This window comes from Siniperca chuatsi, linkage group LG9 (assembly GCF_020085105.1).
Source record: "Siniperca chuatsi isolate FFG_IHB_CAS linkage group LG9, ASM2008510v1, whole genome shotgun sequence".
NCBI classification, from domain to species: Eukaryota; Metazoa; Chordata; class Actinopteri; order Centrarchiformes; family Sinipercidae; genus Siniperca; species Siniperca chuatsi.
The window spans coordinates 3,107,102-3,126,814 of NC_058050.1; the positions used below are offsets into that span (position 1 = coordinate 3,107,102).

General features: G+C 40.6%; 1 protein-coding gene across 2 annotated transcripts in view; it reads right to left on the reverse strand.

Annotated features, from left to right (window-relative positions):
* bbs9 (Bardet-Biedl syndrome 9) overlaps positions 1-19,713 on the reverse strand; it is a 176,697-nt gene that overhangs the window by 68,376 nt on the left and 88,608 nt on the right. For both annotated transcript variants that reach the window (XM_044209474.1, XM_044209476.1), the window contains 2 exons: positions 12,063-12,245; positions 2,507-2,756 (listed from right to left, as the gene is read on the reverse strand). In XM_044209474.1, the coding sequence (XP_044065409.1) occupies positions 2,507-2,756; positions 12,063-12,245 (433 nt within the window). The remainder of the gene's footprint in view (positions 1-2,506; positions 2,757-12,062; positions 12,246-19,713) is intronic.

A 19,713-nucleotide genomic window follows, 5' to 3' on the forward strand; every position in this document is an offset into this window, starting at 1 on the left:
ATTGGAACCATTATTTAATGTCTGTCTGTATGGAAGCTATCTGGTGTAAAATGTTCAATTTAACAAATGGGAGCTGACTGTAGAGTGACTTCTCTGTGCTGCACACATTTGCGTGGTTCTGTTGGTATCGGCTGCCAGGCTCGCTAGGAACAGTGAGCTGAGTGAACTTTGCAGCAATAAAATGTCCCGCTCGGTACATATCTAGGTAATTGTTTTAATGTTAATAATTGTTTAGTGACCAAATGTTGGTGATCATTTAAACGTTTATTTTTTTTTTAATATATAACACCTCTCAATTGAATGCAGTCCAGTTCAACACCACTGCAAACTACAACCTCAAAAATAAACATTTAATTAAATTAATACCTCGCTGACTGTGTCAATCAAAACTGAACATTATCTTTGTAAAGGCAGAATTTATGGCAGAGCTGTTGTACTGGATCACATTAAATTGTACAAGTGTACCTAATGAAGTGGCCAGTGAGTGTCTATACGGTATATATACTGTATATATATCGTTACTGGATTTTTAAACTCTCAAATATCGAATTTGGCCTCAAAAATCCAGGGGGGGGGTTGTGTTTTTGCTCTATGTTATGAAACTATGTTGTTAACGTGCTGAATTAATCTGCATGAATGGAACATGTAACAAAAGGCAATTAAAAACTGCAACTCAGCACTACAAGACAAAAAGGGTCTTGTTCTTGCCTATATAAATGTTCTATAAAATATTTTGCACAAGTACAACATAATTAGACAAAAATGACTTCTTTTCCTTTATAGTTTTATATATGAAACTCGGAGAAAGGGCGAGAAAGGAGGAAGAAAGGAGTGAATGAAAGAAGGGGGAGGGAGGATAGGAGGAGAGGAGACAGGCAGTAATTGATGATCTTGTCAGAAAGACCTCTATAAACTTCAGCCAAGACTAAATGATCCGTATGGTGTGTATATGTGTGTGTTTGCATAGTTGTGTTTGTGTGTGTGAAAGAGTGTATGTATATGTATAATTTTATGAGTGTGTGTACCTGACAAATGCCAGTGCCATCGTGTATGAAGGTATCCATAGTTTTATGAGTGTGTCTGCACTGTGTATTTCACGATGTGCATGGGTGTTATAAGTCTGTACGTGTTTGTAGTATTTTTTACATATGTGTGTGTGTGTGGGTGTGTGTGTACAGATGCATTTAAATACGAGTCTGCGTGTTGGCCATAAAGTGTAATATGAATAGGGTTCATGTTTTTGCCTGCTGAAGCCTAAAATCTTCACCTGGGGACACACACACACACTCAATTACCCAGACACAGCTCTAAATGCAACAGATTCATTTGACCTTTTTCAGCTGTTTTTTCAACTGTAAAAAAAAAATAGGACGATATGATAAAATACATTCTAAAAATGGCTTTTTTTCCTTTTATTTTTTTATTTTTAACACATTTAGAAATATATGGTATGAGACAGTTTAAAGTTAAGGGATTCAACTCATTCTGATTCCTTTTAATTATGTTTGGAACACACCTTTTATTTTACAGGTGGATCTCTGAGTCTCTAGTTACACGCTGCTGTTGTGTATTTTCTGTGGGGTATAATAGCAATAGCAGCATCCATCAGGTGTTGGGCTAGGCTGATGGATGGGAACCAAAAAGTCCACATGCCTAAGCAACAAAACAAGTTGTTTGCCGGTGCCTTCTAAAACACACCATATTACCATCACAAAAACAACTCATGAGGGTTTTCTGATCTGCTACTATGATTAAGGATTGAGTTTAGGCAACAAATTGGTTAAGGCTTGAAAAAGATGGTAGTCATGGTTAAAAGAAGCCAACGCTGATTGCTCGTAGGAAACATGATGCGAACTGCAGTTTCCAGCGACAAAGTAAAATGTTTTTTACACCTGACCATGCACCCCGACCTCCATTTAGTGCACGCCAATGTCATGATACTTCCTCCTTTGCTTATAAGAGGTGACAGTCATTATTATAAGAAAATGCAAATATACTGTTGTTTTTTTGGTGAGGCAGGGAGGGAAGTCTCAGAGGAACACATTTACACTGACATGAAGTCCCAGCTGGGAGCCTGTACACATAAAGAAACAAAGAGCCGTACTCTGTGAGCTAAATAGACTGTTGTAATGTGAGCTAAGGTGAAACTGCTATCCAGGCTGTAGGGTAGGTGAATCACCTGTAATTTCGCACTGTTCTGAACTCTTAAAATACAGTTCAGAACAATGAGTGCAATTAACAGGGAGAATCACTCCAGTGTTAATGTTAACTGAACATTATATTTTGGTAATATGGCGACGAATTTCAGCCTTGTCTTGACTGAAGGAAGGAAACACTGAACAAATGCACACTGAGCTCTGTCCATGTGTGTTGCATCAGTTCATCGATCCTCGTCCTCACCTCATTTTCCAACTTTCAGCCTCATGCCATCCTCTACTCTCCTGCGCTACCTGTCCCTCCCTTCCCTCACCTTCCTCTCCCCTTCTGCTCCCCCTCCCTGACTCACCGGGAGCGGCCAGGTTCTGGACCTGGATGGGGACTTGGGCGTTGGCCTCAGAGGCCAGGGTGAGGCGGCCTCCCTTGCCGATGCGATCGCACAGCAGGGTGATGTGCTTCTTGAGGCGGGTGGTGTCGCGGGGGAGGCCCAGCACGGGGCCTCCTGCCTGGGCCAGAGATGTGGCCTGGTCCTTGGGGCTCCGCGAAAGGCAGCTCCGCAGGAGGTGGGAGACGGCAGCGTCACAGCTCTCCTCCCAGCCCTGAGGAGACAGGAGGAGGAGTGAGAATACAAGAGTTGGCGGGGTGACAGGGTTGAATGAATTTGAAGTCAGGGATGTTTTTTCCCTCTTATTCTTTATTTTTTCTCTCCTTGTCTTTCCTCATCTTACATTTATGAGTAAATAAATTGTATAACCAAACATTTCTGTGTGAATGTTGTAAAAAGCAAATACAAAGTTGTATGTCATGGTGTCATAAAAAAAATAAATATATTCAAAGTCTTTAAAGGGAGTAGGAGGAGGAGACAAGAAGAACAGAAAAGAGAGAGAGGGTAGAGGACAAAAGGAGAAAAATGAAAGGAGAAAGAGGCAGGAGATGGAGGACAGGTGAGGGGAGAGGATGGATTGATGAGAAAGAGGAGCTAAGCGGGCAGGAAGACTCAGGAGAAGAAGAGTATAAGAAGAGAGGAAGAAAAGAAAAGGGAGAGGAAAGGGAACAAGACGAAGGCTGATGGAAATTAATTAGGGGAAGAGCCGAGGACAAAGAGAAGGAGCCTAAAAAGGGAGAAAAGGAGGAGGAGGAGGAATAGGAAAAGAAAAAAAGGGAAAGGAGGATGGGGATGAAGAGGACGCAGGAAAGATTTAATGAACAATCATTGACCTTAAATCTTGATGCTTTAACGATGTTCTTGACATTTACAAAAGAGCAACGAAACAATAAAACACATAGAATTGCAAAGGAGGAACACACACACACAGCGACAATAACAGGCAGTGAGGAGATGAGAAGCATGTCTTTTGTCACTCTCTCTCCCCTTCTGTCATCTCTGGCTGAGATATCTGGTCTGGGCATCTCTGATCTCACACACACACACACACACACACACACACGCCTACACTTACCTATCTTGTCCTACAAACCCCTGAACACATAACCAGACCTCTGAATGGATGGGTGAGTCTAAGGGGGAGATGGTGTGTGTGTGTGTGTGTGCTGACAGGTAGCCTCCCACCCTCCCCTCTTTGCTTACCCCGCACCCCCTCCTCCCCCTGCCTGCCGCCATGCTGATAGGCCCCTAATGAGCCATAATGAATGGTAATCAACCCCCGTAATGATGATGACAGAGAGACACAGACAGAGGCAGGGAGAGAGAGAGAGAGAGAGAGAGAGAGAGAGAGAGAGAGAGAGAGAGAGAGAGAGAGAGAGAGAGAGAGAGAGAGAGAGAGAGACAGAGAGACAGAGAGAGAATTGCAGAAGGTCAAGGAGATGAGATGATGATAGAGAGGAAGGTAGATATTAAAAGACAGAAAAAAAGACGAGTGGAAAGACGAAGTACAAGCAGAGATAAAAACAGAGGAAAGAGAAGACAGTGGAGGGGAAAAAAGAGGAGAGAAAATTAGAGGAGGAGCAGGAGGAGGAGGAGAATGAGGAGGAGGAGGAGGAGAGATGGGAGGAGGGTGACCTATTCTTACCACAATACCTCACCAGGTTATCAAATACTTGAAACAACATAACTGCAGGTTTCTGTGGAAACTTGGCACGCTCATGCACACGCACATACTGACACATACGTTCCACATGCTGCGGAGGAAAATTAAATGTCTTTAGACCTAAACTGCAGACATTCATCCTCCTGAACAAGAAGAAAGGAAGCAAAGAAAGGTGGAGCGAGCGGGTTTGGACCGAGGCCAGAGCGATAAATTAAGACAAAGTTCCCACTAATGCCAAAATTGGAGAGATGTTTGTTTCCTGTGCTCAGAAACAAGAGAGGGATTGTATTATTCGCTGATCTTTGAAGACTAAAGCAGTTTGTGTTAGTGAACATGTTCCACTTTTTAAAAAGAGTGAGGACTTACTATTTTAAGTGAAGACTTTCTTTAAGTGAATGTTCAGCATTGATTCACAAGAGACATTTTATTGTTCTTCACTGATTCAAGAGAAATCTTGAGAGTGAAGTTTGAAGAGCAAAGGGACTGCTTTGTCGAGTTTTACCACCTGTTCAAAGACAGTTTTGAAGAGTAGCAGTGATGTTGCTAGGAAAGTGTCCTGTCTCTCTGACGCATTAAAATCGGAAAGGATTAAAATTTAATTAAAATCCATATTTTTTCCCTGATAATGATAAATTGTGAACAACAAATATGTGTTGTAATCATATAACTAAAGAAACCCGCTGTCAAAAAACTTGGTGTAATTTATTATCAGGCTGCAGCCTCTCACCTGCTCTGTGTGTCAGGGCTGAGCACACACACACACTCACGCACGCACGCACGCACGCACACATGCACGGAGCGCAGTCAAAACAGCAAAGAGGCAAATAAAAAGCCAATACTTTATTAATACACCTGTTCAACAAGCATAAACATGTAGAAAGCATTGTAATCTGCTCTGTCCGCAGTCTGAACCACCGTGCTATGTTTACACAAGCACACAACATTTTAACCTTTTAAAGCTGATATGGTGAAAATGTTAGCAAACAGTAGCCTATTTATTTGCTTTCTGGCTCTGTCTTTAGCTAAATGCTCTACTATGTTCACCAGCTAGTTCCTTGGTCTGACTGTTGTTAGCCATTGCTGGACAGGTAGCGTACAGTGGGTTTATCGGGGCTTTTTCGTTGAGAACAGCTGCCTGCTTCGGCTGGAGGCAGTCCATTATTTAAATCTGGTACAGTTTAATGTCTTTTATTTACATGGATGTTTTATCATGGACTCTTCTTACTGTTAATTTGTTGCCTTATACTCTGATTAAACTGTATGAAACCAACACTACAGACATTTCTTTTAGCTGGGTCAGATTAGTTTCTCACATAAACTACAGGGCAGTTTTTTTGAAGGGGAGTTAAAAGCATTTTCAGGTCTTGATGAGGTTGGTAAAATGGAGTCACTGTCACCAGGACAAACAAATCAAAGTTACTGTTACTGTTGTACTGTTCCACCATCGGTGTGCTTTAATAGTGGTTTAAAAAGCCAATGTTCACTCCCCCTCGGGGAAATCCCCATTGTCAAGTCAATATTTTTTAATATAGCCCAATATCACAAAATGGAAGAATCCATGAAACTCAAGTGGACTTGATGATGTAGACTCAAGCCGTGCATACTACCCAGCATACATGGCGTGGTTGTGACAACCAGCATCAGTTGATAAGAACTTTATTTTACATTGTGTTATTGTTCCTGTGTTTTCACAAAGGTGAGATATAAGTTTATTTTTATCAAGACTGATGAACTCACCTAATGATCACATATTTCAGGCATTCACTGAAAGCCTGTCTCCTCATTGGCGTTAATTTGTACGTGACACCAAGTAACTGCAATGCAGAGAAAGTTAGGCAAATGGTGGTTTCACTATTCATGATTGAATAGTATTTGTGGAGTCTGAAGATGAGGCCAAGTGTATTCCATTTCAATTTTTTTGCTCCCCTCCGCCCAAGCCCCCTCACTGGTGTGACATAAGGTACTAATATCAAGTGCAGAGGGTAAGTGAAGGAGGGCATGGCAAATTATTATTGTAACACACCACACGTTTGGTATGATGCACCTTGACCTGAACCTATGCTCTTCTGTTCTGGTTACTTTTAAAGATGATGATCTGGAAATGGATTTTCTCTGGATCAGAACCGCAGTTATATTGTTAACACATTAAAGTATACTGGTGGCTAGTACTGTCTGCAATTGATCTGCCTGAGTAGCTTCATTGTTTCACTGTTGTCACTTTGATGAAGACATACATAGATGGTTAAAATATATTTTTTCTCTTAGTAAGTCTTATAAGTTTCTTGTCCTTCAACAGTCTACGAACTGCATCAGGGATATTAGGTTCGACATGGGGAAATGGGGTGTGATTGCAACATTACTGGATGGCCGTGGATAAAATGTTCCCGGGCCCAGCACACAACCTTGGAGGACTCCCAAAGAGACGGGTAAAGGTTCAGACAGCAATCCCTCAGTCCTGACATCCTCATCATGACTGGGAAAGTCATTTTAGAAGCCAGAGTTACAGCTCTGTGAGAACAATGTTGTACAGTCAATATCCAGGGGAAAAATTATCCACACAATCACTTCCCTTGAGCAAATCAGTGTATTCCTTTTTCTGAAAAAAGCCAGTGCCAAATCCAAAAAGCTGGATTTGGCACAGTTCAGCATCACTTTCTTTCACTGTCCAACTTCTGGGTGTAATCAACTTTAAACATGACCAATTACTGTAAATGTTTACTTACTGACAACCACAAGCCCTAATATGGTATAAAGAAACCTGTGATTTGAATGGAGAGCATCAGCATGTAGGGATATTTTAAAAGCAGTGGGGTGAGATTAATTCAAAATATGAACAAAATTAATAATCTCATCATTCCATATTACCAACATTTACAAGATCTAGTTCAACTTGTGTAATAACTTACCAATTGTCTGGATGAATATTAATATTCAAATAGTATTTTCTTAGATATTAAGTAATTAAATTTGTTCAAAATACAGCCAGCAGTGATTTTATGAAACAAAGTGTCACTTGTTTTAAAAATTCTTTCATTGCATTATTAATATGTGGTGGTGTTATATTCTCCAGTTTAGGGCCTAAATGACCCAGAAATAGAAGGATGGAGGCACATGGAGATGGAAGAGTGGGAAGATGGACAGAGGGACTGAGAACTTAAGAAATCTGGTAAAGCAACCCTATGGCCAGACAAAACATGAATATTGGACACTGGACAATGCTACAAAGTAATCCACCAGAAATATGCACTGTATTTGATTGTCCACCGCAGTGCCTCCTCGCATGTGGCATTGCGGACGACCCTGACTGGCCCCATTCAAATAAATGAGGGGGCTGCGTTTAGACTGAATTAGGCTCTGCATGAAAAAACGCAGCCTCTTCATTTATTTGAATGGGGCCAGTCAGGGTCGTCTGCAGAGCCAAAGTCAGTCTAAACGCAGCCTTAGGGGCGGAATTGTCCAATATGGACATTATTCCTTGAAATACTGGGCTGGGTTGAGAGAAATTCTTGTAAAGTTCTTTGGTTGGAGTACTAGTCATATGGAACCAAACTGATTCAAAAATCCATCTGTGTTTCACGTAAAAACGACACCTGGTGAAGTACAATAATGACCCTGTGTGGCTCTGAAAAAATCCTTCAATTCTGCTGATTAGAAACATTTCATACACTCTTCAATGGTTCTTTATATCACCATAAAGCTCAGAGAACCATTTGACTTGGTGCTGCAGAGAACTTTTTTCTAAAAATGCTCTTTACAGCGCTGTAAAAAGTTCTGCGGTGGTACAAGCCTAAAGAAACATTTTCAGGTACTATATAGACATTTTTGGTTAAGAGTGCAGGAAGCCAGTGCGAGGCAGGCTGTACGGCTGTATGATGGATTCTGGTAAAGTAAACAGAGAGTGGGAGAATGTGGGGGTCATGCAAGAATAGCAGGCAGACAGACAGCGTCAGCAACTCTGTTCAAGAGCTGACTGACAGATGGAAAAAGAGACAAAAGAGGGATATAGAGGAACAGGAGAGGGATGTTCAGAAAAAGATACAAAAGAGGAGGAAGGAAAGGAGAAGAACAAGGGGGAGAGGAGAGGTAAAAACAAGAGTCAGAAAACCAGGGAGACAGAAAAAAGAGGGAGCAAGGAAAATGAAAGAGGAAGAGAAAGAAAAGGAGATGGGGAAAGTGGAAGTATACAGCAAGAGGGAGAGATAAATAGGGTTAGTGACGGTGAGACAAAGAGAGAAGGATGGACAGTTAACAGAGAAGGGAGACAGAGAAAAACAGAGATGAGGGAGGTGGAGAGAAGCAGAAAAAAGGATGCAGGAGTAGAAGAGAGGAAAAGAGAGAGAAAGAGTAAGAGGGTGGGGAATGAGGTAAGAGGATGATCAGAAACGGACAAGAAGGCTGATGAGGAATGGTTGGAGGAGGGAAGATGAAAACAAAGAGAAATGAAGGGCAGTGAGAGATGAGGATGACAAGCGAGTGAGGAGTATGAGGAAGAAGAGAATAAGGAGTGAGAGAAGAAGAGAAGGAAGAGGGTGGTGGGAGTGGAGGAGGACAAAGCAGGAGGAGGTAGAAAGAGGAAGAGAAGCAAAGAGTGAGAGGAGAGAGAAAGTGGGTTAACAGAAGGAAGAGGAAGAGGAGGACCAAGAGAGAGGAGTAAGAGAGATGCAGGAGGAATGCAAGAGGAGGAAGAGGTGTTCTGGTTGGCTGCAACTAAATGAGACATTTAGTTAGATACCACACAGATGCGCATTGCGCTCCTCCGTCTTCTTTCTCCTCTTCCCTCAATCCACCTCTTTAAATGCAGAAAGGGTGAATTTCTACTCCCCTTTCTTCATTCTGACCTTCTTATTCTAAACACATCTGCCTATTTACTTCAGATAAAGACTTCTGAGCGTATACAGCTGCTGTCAGAGGAATTCTTACTGTCTAAATCATGTTTCTGTAAAGGAAGAAACCTCATCTCGTTTTCTGATTGGCTGTCGCACATTTTTGAAATTTTTAAGGTTCTTTGCACTTTGTACCTCAGCTGGGTAATCGCATAATGTAGGCTAATGTGACACTTGGTATTCTGTTACATTTTCTATGTTTCATGCAGCAGAGATGAGTGTCTGTGTCTAATGGGAAAGAGGAGTATAAAAATGGGGGTCATTAATGCAGTATACAGTACAGTACATCTTCTGTGTGTATATTGTAAAGAAAGCTGTTCAGTCATGTTTTTATCATTTGAAAACCAAGATTAAGTCTTTTATTTAACCCACAGATATGGAGAAACTCATCCATGCTTTTATCTCCTCCCACCTCAACTACTGTAACTCCCTACATACCTGTCTCAAACAGAAATCAATCCACCGCCTACAGTTAGTCCAAAATGCTGCAGCTCGGCTTTTAACTCAATCCAAAAAAATGTGACCATATCACCCCAGTTTTAGCATCCTTGCACTGGCTGCCTGTTTATTTTAGGATTGATTTTAAAATTCTTTTAATTACTTTTAAGGCCAGGCATGGGCTAACCCCTCCCTATATTTCTGATCTTTTACCCCCTATGAGCCAGGACGCAGACTGAGATCCTGTGGTAGGGCGTTTTTATAAAAAAGCTTTTACTGTGTGATGCCTTTTATATTTTATCTTTTATTTTGATTTGTTTTTAATTGATTGTTGTAAAGCACTTTGTTAGACCACCTACAATTGATACCATGGGCGCACAGCAATATTAAGCTTTGTGAGCAGCAGCGAGCACTTCATGGACTCTTTGCTTTCGGGTTTTGGGTTTAATCCATATTTCTAAATTCTTTTGTTAAGTTTATGGAAGACACAAAGACCAATTTCATTTCAATGTGTTATTTCATGGCTTATCATCTTAACATTTGACCCGTTTCATGTCAAAACTCCCAAATCAATGAGTGTTCTACCAAAATGTTATTCTTGACAGTGGCATCTCTCTGGAAAAGCTACTGAGCCTGCCTTTAGACTATGAGAGCCTGTGCAGAGACCTATGATGATGAATTATAATATTTTGATGCAAACTTGATGGATACAATCAAAATATCATATATCGAACGAATGGATGATGGCTGACAGAATGATTTTAATAAATTTAATAATGAATTAAGGACGGATGAATAAGTTAATGAATCAACCAATACATGATTAAAGGGCTCAATGAATCAATACATGTAGGGGCAGAAGGAATGACAGATACAGTGTAGGATGGAAAAAAAAAAGATTTGGACTTTGGATGAAGCATCAAACTAAGTCATTGACTCCTCCTCTTCCATTTCCCCCCCTCCTTCTTTTAACCATACACTCTCCTCCTTTAATCCAGCTTTCTGTCCTCCTCGGTGGCTTTGTTCTTGCTCCATGACATTCCTGAAATTTATTCCACTGAAACTTCTGAGACTTCACCTGTGTGGTCACAGGCAGGGTCAAGGGTTGAGGTGAAGAGTGTGATGGGGCACATCCATTCTAACACCACAAGTATGTGAGACATCAGAGTGAAAATTAGATTTTGGGTCCACTGGGAAATTCTGAGTTAATATTATGCCTTCATAATTGGTATAGTGAAAAACATTATGTAGAAACAGCTACATCAGGAGCACCAATGAAGTTTTTTCACTTAGCTTGTAAAAACTGAACTTGACTTTTATTACCTGCTGATTTCAGCATTTGTTTTGATGAGTACAATGTTATCAAAAATGAAAACTACAACAGCTCCAAGTTATAATAAAGCAGAATTATCCTTTAATGAAAAAACAAAAATAAAAACTGTGCTCAGTAAAGAGTATCTCTCTCAGTATGTAGTCATGGTACTGTATTGGAGAGTGTGTTGTGTTTTCTGAAAATAGCTCGTCATTGCACCTGTTTGTTTTAATGTTGTGGACGTGACCATGATTACTGCTAATTCACTTAATGCCATTAATCCTATTTAAAATAACACAAGCACTCACACACACGTACGTACACAGTCCCCTGAGGCTCATCAACTGACCCTCTAAACCTATTCCTGTCTACAATCAGTGTGTGTGTGTGTATGTGTGTGTGTGTGGACACTGTAAAAGATATTTTATGTACTGTTGTTTAGGAAGACAAAGATGTTTGTTAAGTGTGTGTATTGTGGGGCTGTCAGAGGAGGCTGGAAATAGACTAAGTGGTAACGAGAGGCTGAGGGGATTGATCAGAGCTATGGAAAAACTAACACACATACTCACATACACACAAGTATAGTACACACTCTCAGAATCTCTATGGGGTGAGAAATCTTTCGTGGTCTGACTGCAGCAAATGGAGGAGGTCTGTCAACACGGCTGTTTATACGGTGCTGAGTCCCCTGCAGCACGCAGCACACACACACACACACACACACACACACAAATATACACACACAAAGCTCAGTCAGAGGCTGATTAAAGAGCAACATGTCATCTATTCACACTGAGACCTATCGTGACCTTGACCTCTTGTGTGCATTTGTGTGTGCATTGTCTGTTCACACACACACACACACACACACACACACACACACACACACACACACACACACACACGTTTAATGCTTTAATCATAAACAGGTACCACAGGACAAACTCTTAGCGCAGAGCTGACAGGTGAGTGTTGAGTGGCAGAGAGTGAGCGTGTGATTGAGAATGTGTGTGTGTGTGTGTGTGTGTGTGCGTATATATGTGTGTATTCCTCAGGGACCAGAAGTACTTAATATATTTTAAAAGTTTTCAGAGTGTGTGTTTAAGCCACGGCTGTGTTTACTGAGCAGGCTGCAGATGGATGGACAGCCACTAACATATAATGGTAATGGTGTGTGTGTGTGTGTGTGTGTGTGTGTGTGTGTGTGTGTGTGTGTGTGTGTACCAGCTGCGGTGTGTCCTGCAGCAGCGGCAGCAGCGTGGCCTCCAGAATGGCTGTCTGGTCAGGGGTCAGGCCCTGCCACAGCGACAGCAGCAGCACCAGCAGGTGTGTGGCGCACCGCAGACGGACAAACGCCTCCTCCAACAGCGCCCGGTTCTCCTCTGCAGCCTCCGCCAGCGCAATCACCTGGAGGAGGGAGGAGTCAGTGAATATCTCTCCTAATAATCACACTAATCACCACTGTAGGCAGGTGTTAACAACACTGCATAGAGGGTTTCACATCTTTCTGCTTAAATTGAAATAATCCCTGTTTTCACTTGATGCATCATAACATGAATAAATAATTACTTACTTAACATACTATGGAAAATGAGATATTGATTGTGAAATGTTAGATTAAATTTTAATCTACATTTAAATGTTAATCTAAATTTTATTTGACACTAAGTTGCTGGGGGGTTTGTGTGGGGGTGGATCTGTTGAATTGCTTTATGGCACAAAAAAGATGGAGGGCACTGTTCTTCCTGAATAAACTGAGCTAACGCTTTGTAAATTTCTTATGAAGGCAGAGGGTGAAAGGAGTAAGAGATCAATGGAAAAATGACTTCCAACATTTATTTGTATAGGTATAGGAAACAACAGGGCTGGAGTGTGGAGAAACATTAGTGCTGTCAAAACCCTATCTTAACTTTTCTCATATTTTTACAATGATTTAAGCCAGGCTTTACAAACAATAACACAACTAAATATTAATATATAAAAATGTTTAAATGCAATATATGAAGAGTTTGAAATTTGACAACTTTGGAGAAAACACTCAAGCTTTAGAGACTAACCATAGTAGACCATTTTTCTTGCACAAGGATTTGATGAAGGAACAAAACCTTTAAAAATGATCAATATTGTATTTCTTAAACTGCTGAATTGCCAACTTGAATTAATATTATACTAGTAGTAGGCTATATAGTATACTATATGAAATTAAAATTAATATACCAACATGATATCATTAACATATTAATATTATACTAACAGTATACTATTATATTAACCTTATACTTTTGTTATGTTATAATGTTATACTAATACACACATTTATACTAGTTACTCATCCAGGTTGAGGACAGTGCATCTGCAGTGGACAGATGGAGATTCAGCCAGAGTCATGATGCCAGTGCCATTGTGCCAACATGTGCTCCCCTTGTTCTATTTTACATCTATTTTACTAAAATTATTGTTACAAATATTGTTCAGTAATCTTGTTTACATAAAGTGTGGCTTGAGTTGTGTAGGTGTTGCTGGTGTAGCGTGTAGCCTGGTTCAAAAACTACACGTGTCTTCTCTCATCACTGTGATGAGTGATCAGTGTGTCCATGTTTTACAAGCTGTTTTCAACGTGTCAAATTTTCAAAGAAAATCTGTTTCAATGTTTCCATGCTTTGTGTCTAGATACTAGGGTCTTCCACTTCCACAGTCCTCCACTGGTTTTCACATCATAATTGCATACAAGCAGAAGGAGCACACACACACACACACACACAGTATAAATATGTACGTAATAAATTGTTTGTTAATAAACTCTCCTAAACAAGTGTCCTGAACAGTAAGACTCAAAGTTTAGAAACCTGAAGATACAGCAAAGTTAAATGTGTTGGGTCGACCAACTTAACGCCTTGTCGCATCCTTGAAAATGAAGTGTGAGAATTCTAAAAAACATTCCCTCAAGGCCATTTCATTGATTAATTACTCAAAGAAATGCTGCACATGTTCCCTCATTTCACAAGAACAAGGCATTTATGATGTGTGGTCACCTCACAACTCCAACTTTAAGTTATTTTTGTCTTTACACTTAATTAAAAGTAATGTGTTTGGAGAGAGAGTGGAGATCTGTTGTTGGTTACCAATGGGAATGCAAGGTTTAAAAACACAAAATGGAGCCAGAAACCAAAGATGCACCACAATTTTTTTAACCATCATTTTTATCAGTTATACTAGCATTGTACTCACCAAAGTAACTGCTTAGATCTGGAAACATGAGGTAAACAAATCAACAGTCCAGCCAGATCATCTAAACCACTTTATTTGGAAGTACAATTTAAAGTGATCGCACCTGAGATGTCGGTAATAATATCTCATTACATAGGCAAACTGTTTGCACACAGCTATGGTAAGTTGGCCGACATACAGGTCAGCATCAGAGAAGTAAGTGACTTATGTAAGTTTCTGTAGTAATGGTGACAGTTTTTTTTTTTGCTGTGACTGTGAGTTGCTATTGGAATCCACTGTATCTTGTGTGATTCCAACCTGACTAGAAAATGAGCATCAGTCTGGACATTGTTGTGTTATGTTTGGGATTCCAAGGAGGAGGAAGTGAATCCATGTCCATAATCCCTTTAGTTTTAGGGTTGTTTCCTGTAGTTTTAGTTCTCGCTCAGACCAAACTGCACAACCACTCTCCTGATAGAGCACTAGCAATGCCATGTTCAGGCTGTTCAGTTTAATAAGAGATTTGCTTCTTTTTCAACTGAAAAATAAACTAAACTAAAAGCACGAAACACAGGAGAGTTCAAATAAACTGCTCACTATATGTTGGCTCAGAAAGCCTCTTTGAGTTCTGATGACTTGCCCTTACACTTGGTTAGCTTCCACTTAGAAACTGCATTTTCATGCTCCTGTCACATGTTTTTCCAGTTCAGAAACGTGGAGAGGAGCAAACAGAAACTGAATACCCGCTTTGAAATGAAAACGAGGAAAAGCCGCACAAGTAGAGCTTAAGTTCTTCTAGGTTTTACACATCTCAGCACTATTTAACAAGAGAGCGAGTGAATGCATGAATGAGGTGTGGTGGCACCAGGTGAACTCTGACCTCCAGCCAGGGGTCAATCCCTCCATCCTTCCATCATTACAATAACAGAGGAGTGGAGATGATCGGAGCGGTGCGAACGAGTGATGACAAAGCAAGACGGATGGTGACGAGGACAACAAGAAAGGACAAGCCGGGCAAAGAGAAGGAGGGAAATGGGAGATGAGGGAGGAGGAGGAGAGAGATGAACGGACAGAGAAAAAAGAAAAAAGGTGAAAGCAGATCTGGGACTAATGGACAAGTGTGTGTTCAGATAAATGAGTGATCCGCAGGCCTGAGCGCCAACGTACGCCAGCAGTTTGTTTGACAAATGGATTCAGCGCTCGCAATTCGATACTGTGAAAACAGAGATGGAAGACTCTAAAGTGAAGTGTGTGTGTGTCAGGGTTAAGGAGCAACTGCCAATGTAAGCCGTTTTGATTTGTGTAACACTAAACTACAAACATACAGGTACATGAGAACGAGTGCCTCCTCTTAGACTTGCACGCAAAGATGTAAACAGTCAGAGCTTAAACCCCAATTCACTTCCCCTTGTTTCCGTGGTAACCTCAAAAAGTCCCCAGCTCTCAGTCAGTCATGGCAGAGTTCATCTATGGGTACCATGTCACTCACGCCTTGCAAGTAAGACACACACACTTACCAATCAATGAACACATAATCCATACAAATTCAGGGATTTTTGACTCTTCGTCTATACCTGTGAGGACCATCATAGACGTAATACATTCCCTAGCCCCTAAGGCTAACCTTAACTATCACAATACATGTCAAACCCCTTCCATACTGCTAACCTAAGCTTAATTCTAATCTTATGCCTAAAATGGCTTTTTAAAGAAGTGAGGCCTGAGTATCAAATCGAGTACTGACCAAACTGTGGCTGTAGCATTGAGTATTGAAAGTTGGTACTGAACGCTCATCGGATCAGTCATCAGATTATTGGCTTGCTTTATCAAGCTTTCATCAAGATTTTCATCAAAAACTTCCTGATCCTGAAACTTTTCCGACTTTCTACTATTTTTTCTTTATTTAACACAGATGCATTTAAGCACAGTTTTAAATGACAACAAAAGAAAGATTAAGAAATGTTTATATTCCCCAAAGTAATGTTTAAAAAAAAAAGAAGCATCATTTTGATATCAGTACTGTAAATCAGGTATCATGTTGGCAATTTTTCAGACAATACCCAGGCCCATTCCCAAAATGTGACTCTGAGGGGCGAATTCACAAAAGGAATCCTGAATAAAAACGACAAAAATAAACCGTGTAATTCTCAAAGCACCCGCTAAGGGTGAACTGCACCCCTAACTGCGCTGCCAAGCAAATAGCGTCTCGGTGCTCTGGTGCTATTTGCAGGTATGTAAATTAGGTAATATGCATACATTTGGTGCAAAACTTGGCCCCTTTCTATGCAAATGAGCAAAAATTGAAAAACAAGGTCAAATTCACAAACACCAGTGCTAATAGCCACAGGCAGTTATAGTGAAATTATTAGCGTCTTCAGAGAGTTGTTGACTGTAGTCAGGCGAAGCAATAGCGCATCACAGTACATCATACTGTATGCACACAGGTGGCATAGAAACAGCAGGCCTACAATACCTGATATTCACCATGAGGGAATTAAACTGTAAAACAACATAAAACTGCTGTGAGAAACGGAGACGGTGGTTACGCACTGTAACAGTCCAGCAGAGAGCAGAGTAGGGGAGGAAGCGTCTCTCCATGCGCCCAGAGGCATGACACACAATTAGAGCACCCCAAATAACAATCACTCCATACAGAGTGCGTCATAGAAAAATAAGAGACATCCCACAGACAGAAACGAATTAAAGAGCAGGAGGAGTTATTAGACCATTAGAATAGTTATAATTATAATTAGAATAAGTTCTCTTTCAAATCAAACATCTCTTTCCACATGAGTGGAAAGTATTGTTCTTGCAACTGCATTTGTAACATTTTTTGACATTGCCTAAATATGTCATGTGATAAGCTACTTCAGTACACCTTAAAAACAAATATTACTGGGACCACTACAGAGATTTGCAGATGAACATTTAACAGACGCAAAACAATGGCAAATTGCACTCAGCTGCAAAACTTTAAGGCCGTGTTTGCACTGTAATATCATTAGCACAATATCTTTTGTGAATCGGACCCCGAGAGCGGTTGCAAAAGATGTGCAATTCATGGTGCTATCTGCGGCTGTAATTCATTCTTTGTGAATTTGCCCCTCCAAGTGTAAAACTGGTCCTCAAAAAGATACTACCTGAAAGAGGCACATAAAACCCAGAACTCCTAGTACAAGAATTCTTGATATCCTCATGCACAATTTCTACCATGCAACACACACACACACACCAACTTCCTCCACCTCAAGACACACATACACACGACCCCAACCACCCTCCCCTCGGGGTCTCTGAAAATGTGTGTGTGTATTGATAAAAGGCTCCAGGTCCAGTGAAGGGCTCCATTGTTGGCAGCAGCTCGGCTCCACATACACTCTGATTGATGCCAGCTGAGAGAATACAAAGACACATTTAGCCTGGACACACACACACACACACGCACACACACGGACCAGTGATATAAGAACATGCACATACGTGAACTCAAGTTTGCACATGGGCTGACACAAACACACACAAAGAAACACACACACTCACATACTTACTTACACACACATATGTACAATACATATGCATACACACATGAAGGAAAGAACACACACAGAAAAAAATACAAACAAAAAAATTAAAAAGGATGAACGATGAACATACATGATGCTTTGAACACACACAAGACAAACCTGGACATCTATTCATGTGCGCACACACACACACACACACACACACACACAGTAGCTGAACTGCTGGTGACCTTAAACAACCTGCAGTAGAGGCTGCTGGGGTCGCAACCTCCCAATGTGTTCGCAATAAAGTCTCTCTAATCAACATACAAGTACATAAAGGGATATTCTGCAGTATCTTACACACTTAAACCTGGTTTACATCTCTGCGACACAGTGTGGTGTCAAAAAGTCTCAGCTGACAGAGCTTTGTCAGTTTTTTTAGACTTGTATGGTCCTTTAACAGTCTTCAAAAAAATCTGATCTGAATTCTGAAATGTGATCAAATAGTGCGGATGAAAATATTCCCTCTCTTTGTCCCTCTTTCTATCCATACTATATTCCATCGCAAACACAGAGACCAACAGCTTCTAATGCCAGCCAACATTTTACATTATTCCTGCAGTTACAAATCACACACACACACACACGTTTGTATATTCACGCACAAATGTACTAAGATATGCACACACGTACCATAGACATAAGAAATGTACTGAAAAACACACAAACACACACTATAGAAAGACATGATTGAGAGCACACACACACAAACTACATGGCTGTGGCTTAAATGAAGTAATTTTAGCTGATGGACTGCATGAGGTTTGGTGGCTACAACAAGAAGAACCAATCAGAAAGTAGAAATGGCTGAAAAGTTTGAGGGGAGTTTGTTGTGGCATGTTCACAATCTTGATAGGCATCTTAAATGGCTCAAAATACTGCAAAATCATCAAAGTTGCAACAGTTAATAATAATACTGTGGTAAAAGCACAAATGCTACCCAGGACTTCTAGAATTTGATCTCAGTAGGTTTGACTCAAGGCATCTTGATGCTGTGATTGGTCCAGTTTCGAGCTTATAGGCTGAACTGAGTCAATATTTTTCAGACTAAAATCTCTGAAACCTGTTTCCTAAAGATGATGTCTATTTGCTACATTTGCTACAGAAAATATGTTTTAAAAGAAACATAATGCCATCTGGATTCAGTTTCTTGTCAATATAATGAGCAAATGTCTTTGATGATGTAACATATTTGTTTTAACGTATCTGCATAATGTTCACTGTCAATATCCGCTCGTAGCAGCTGAAGAATGATCAGCATTGTCATGGTTACCTTTGGGCAGCTCAAAGCACTTGGTTAAGAAAAAAAGTCAACACTGACGTATGTGTTTGCTTGGTTGTCCAGCAAAAAAAGTCTTCCTAGAAGATTAGTTTGTAGCATAACTGTCATTGTTCTTCTGTTTGCCTCATGATTGTCCAGACGGAGGATAAAATGTGGGAATAACTTTCCAGAGTTGTAAAATTCTTTGTGATAGTATTATATACCGCTGTGCAGTGTTTTAGGGTCTGATAAGCCTTCAAACCTTTGCATGTATTACTCCAACCAGCCTTAATAGATTGTATTTCATTTCCTCACCTGTACTTGTAGCCTCACGGCCACACCACTCAGCGCTATTTTCGTGGAGCGAATGGAGGGTTGACCGCATTTTGTAAAGCATCACCATCCTACAAGGCAGCTAACTCGGATGCTATCTACTATCTCGAAATGTCAATAATCACAGTATTCATTCTCTAACCTGGTATCGCAATCTTCTGTGACATTTCCTGCTATGCTTGGGATTTTTTACCCAATTCCTGGTAGGACTGGAGAATAGAATTACATTGCTCTGGGAGATCAGCGATGCACAAAATTAAGTTTGTACAGTAAAATTATCGCCACCATAAATTCCACCTCCTGTCAATGCTGAAATACTACTGGACACGCATAGTGGTCAACATATTTTGTGCCAGATTTCAAATTTGTAAGACTTTGGCCACAAAACCTTTTGGAAAAGTCCCACTATGGCTTGCGCAGCTGCCCAGGAGAGCACAGATGCTCTCGCCACTAAAAATAACGGCCTTGCTCTGCGCAATGTTGCACTTGCACATTTGGTATGAAACCA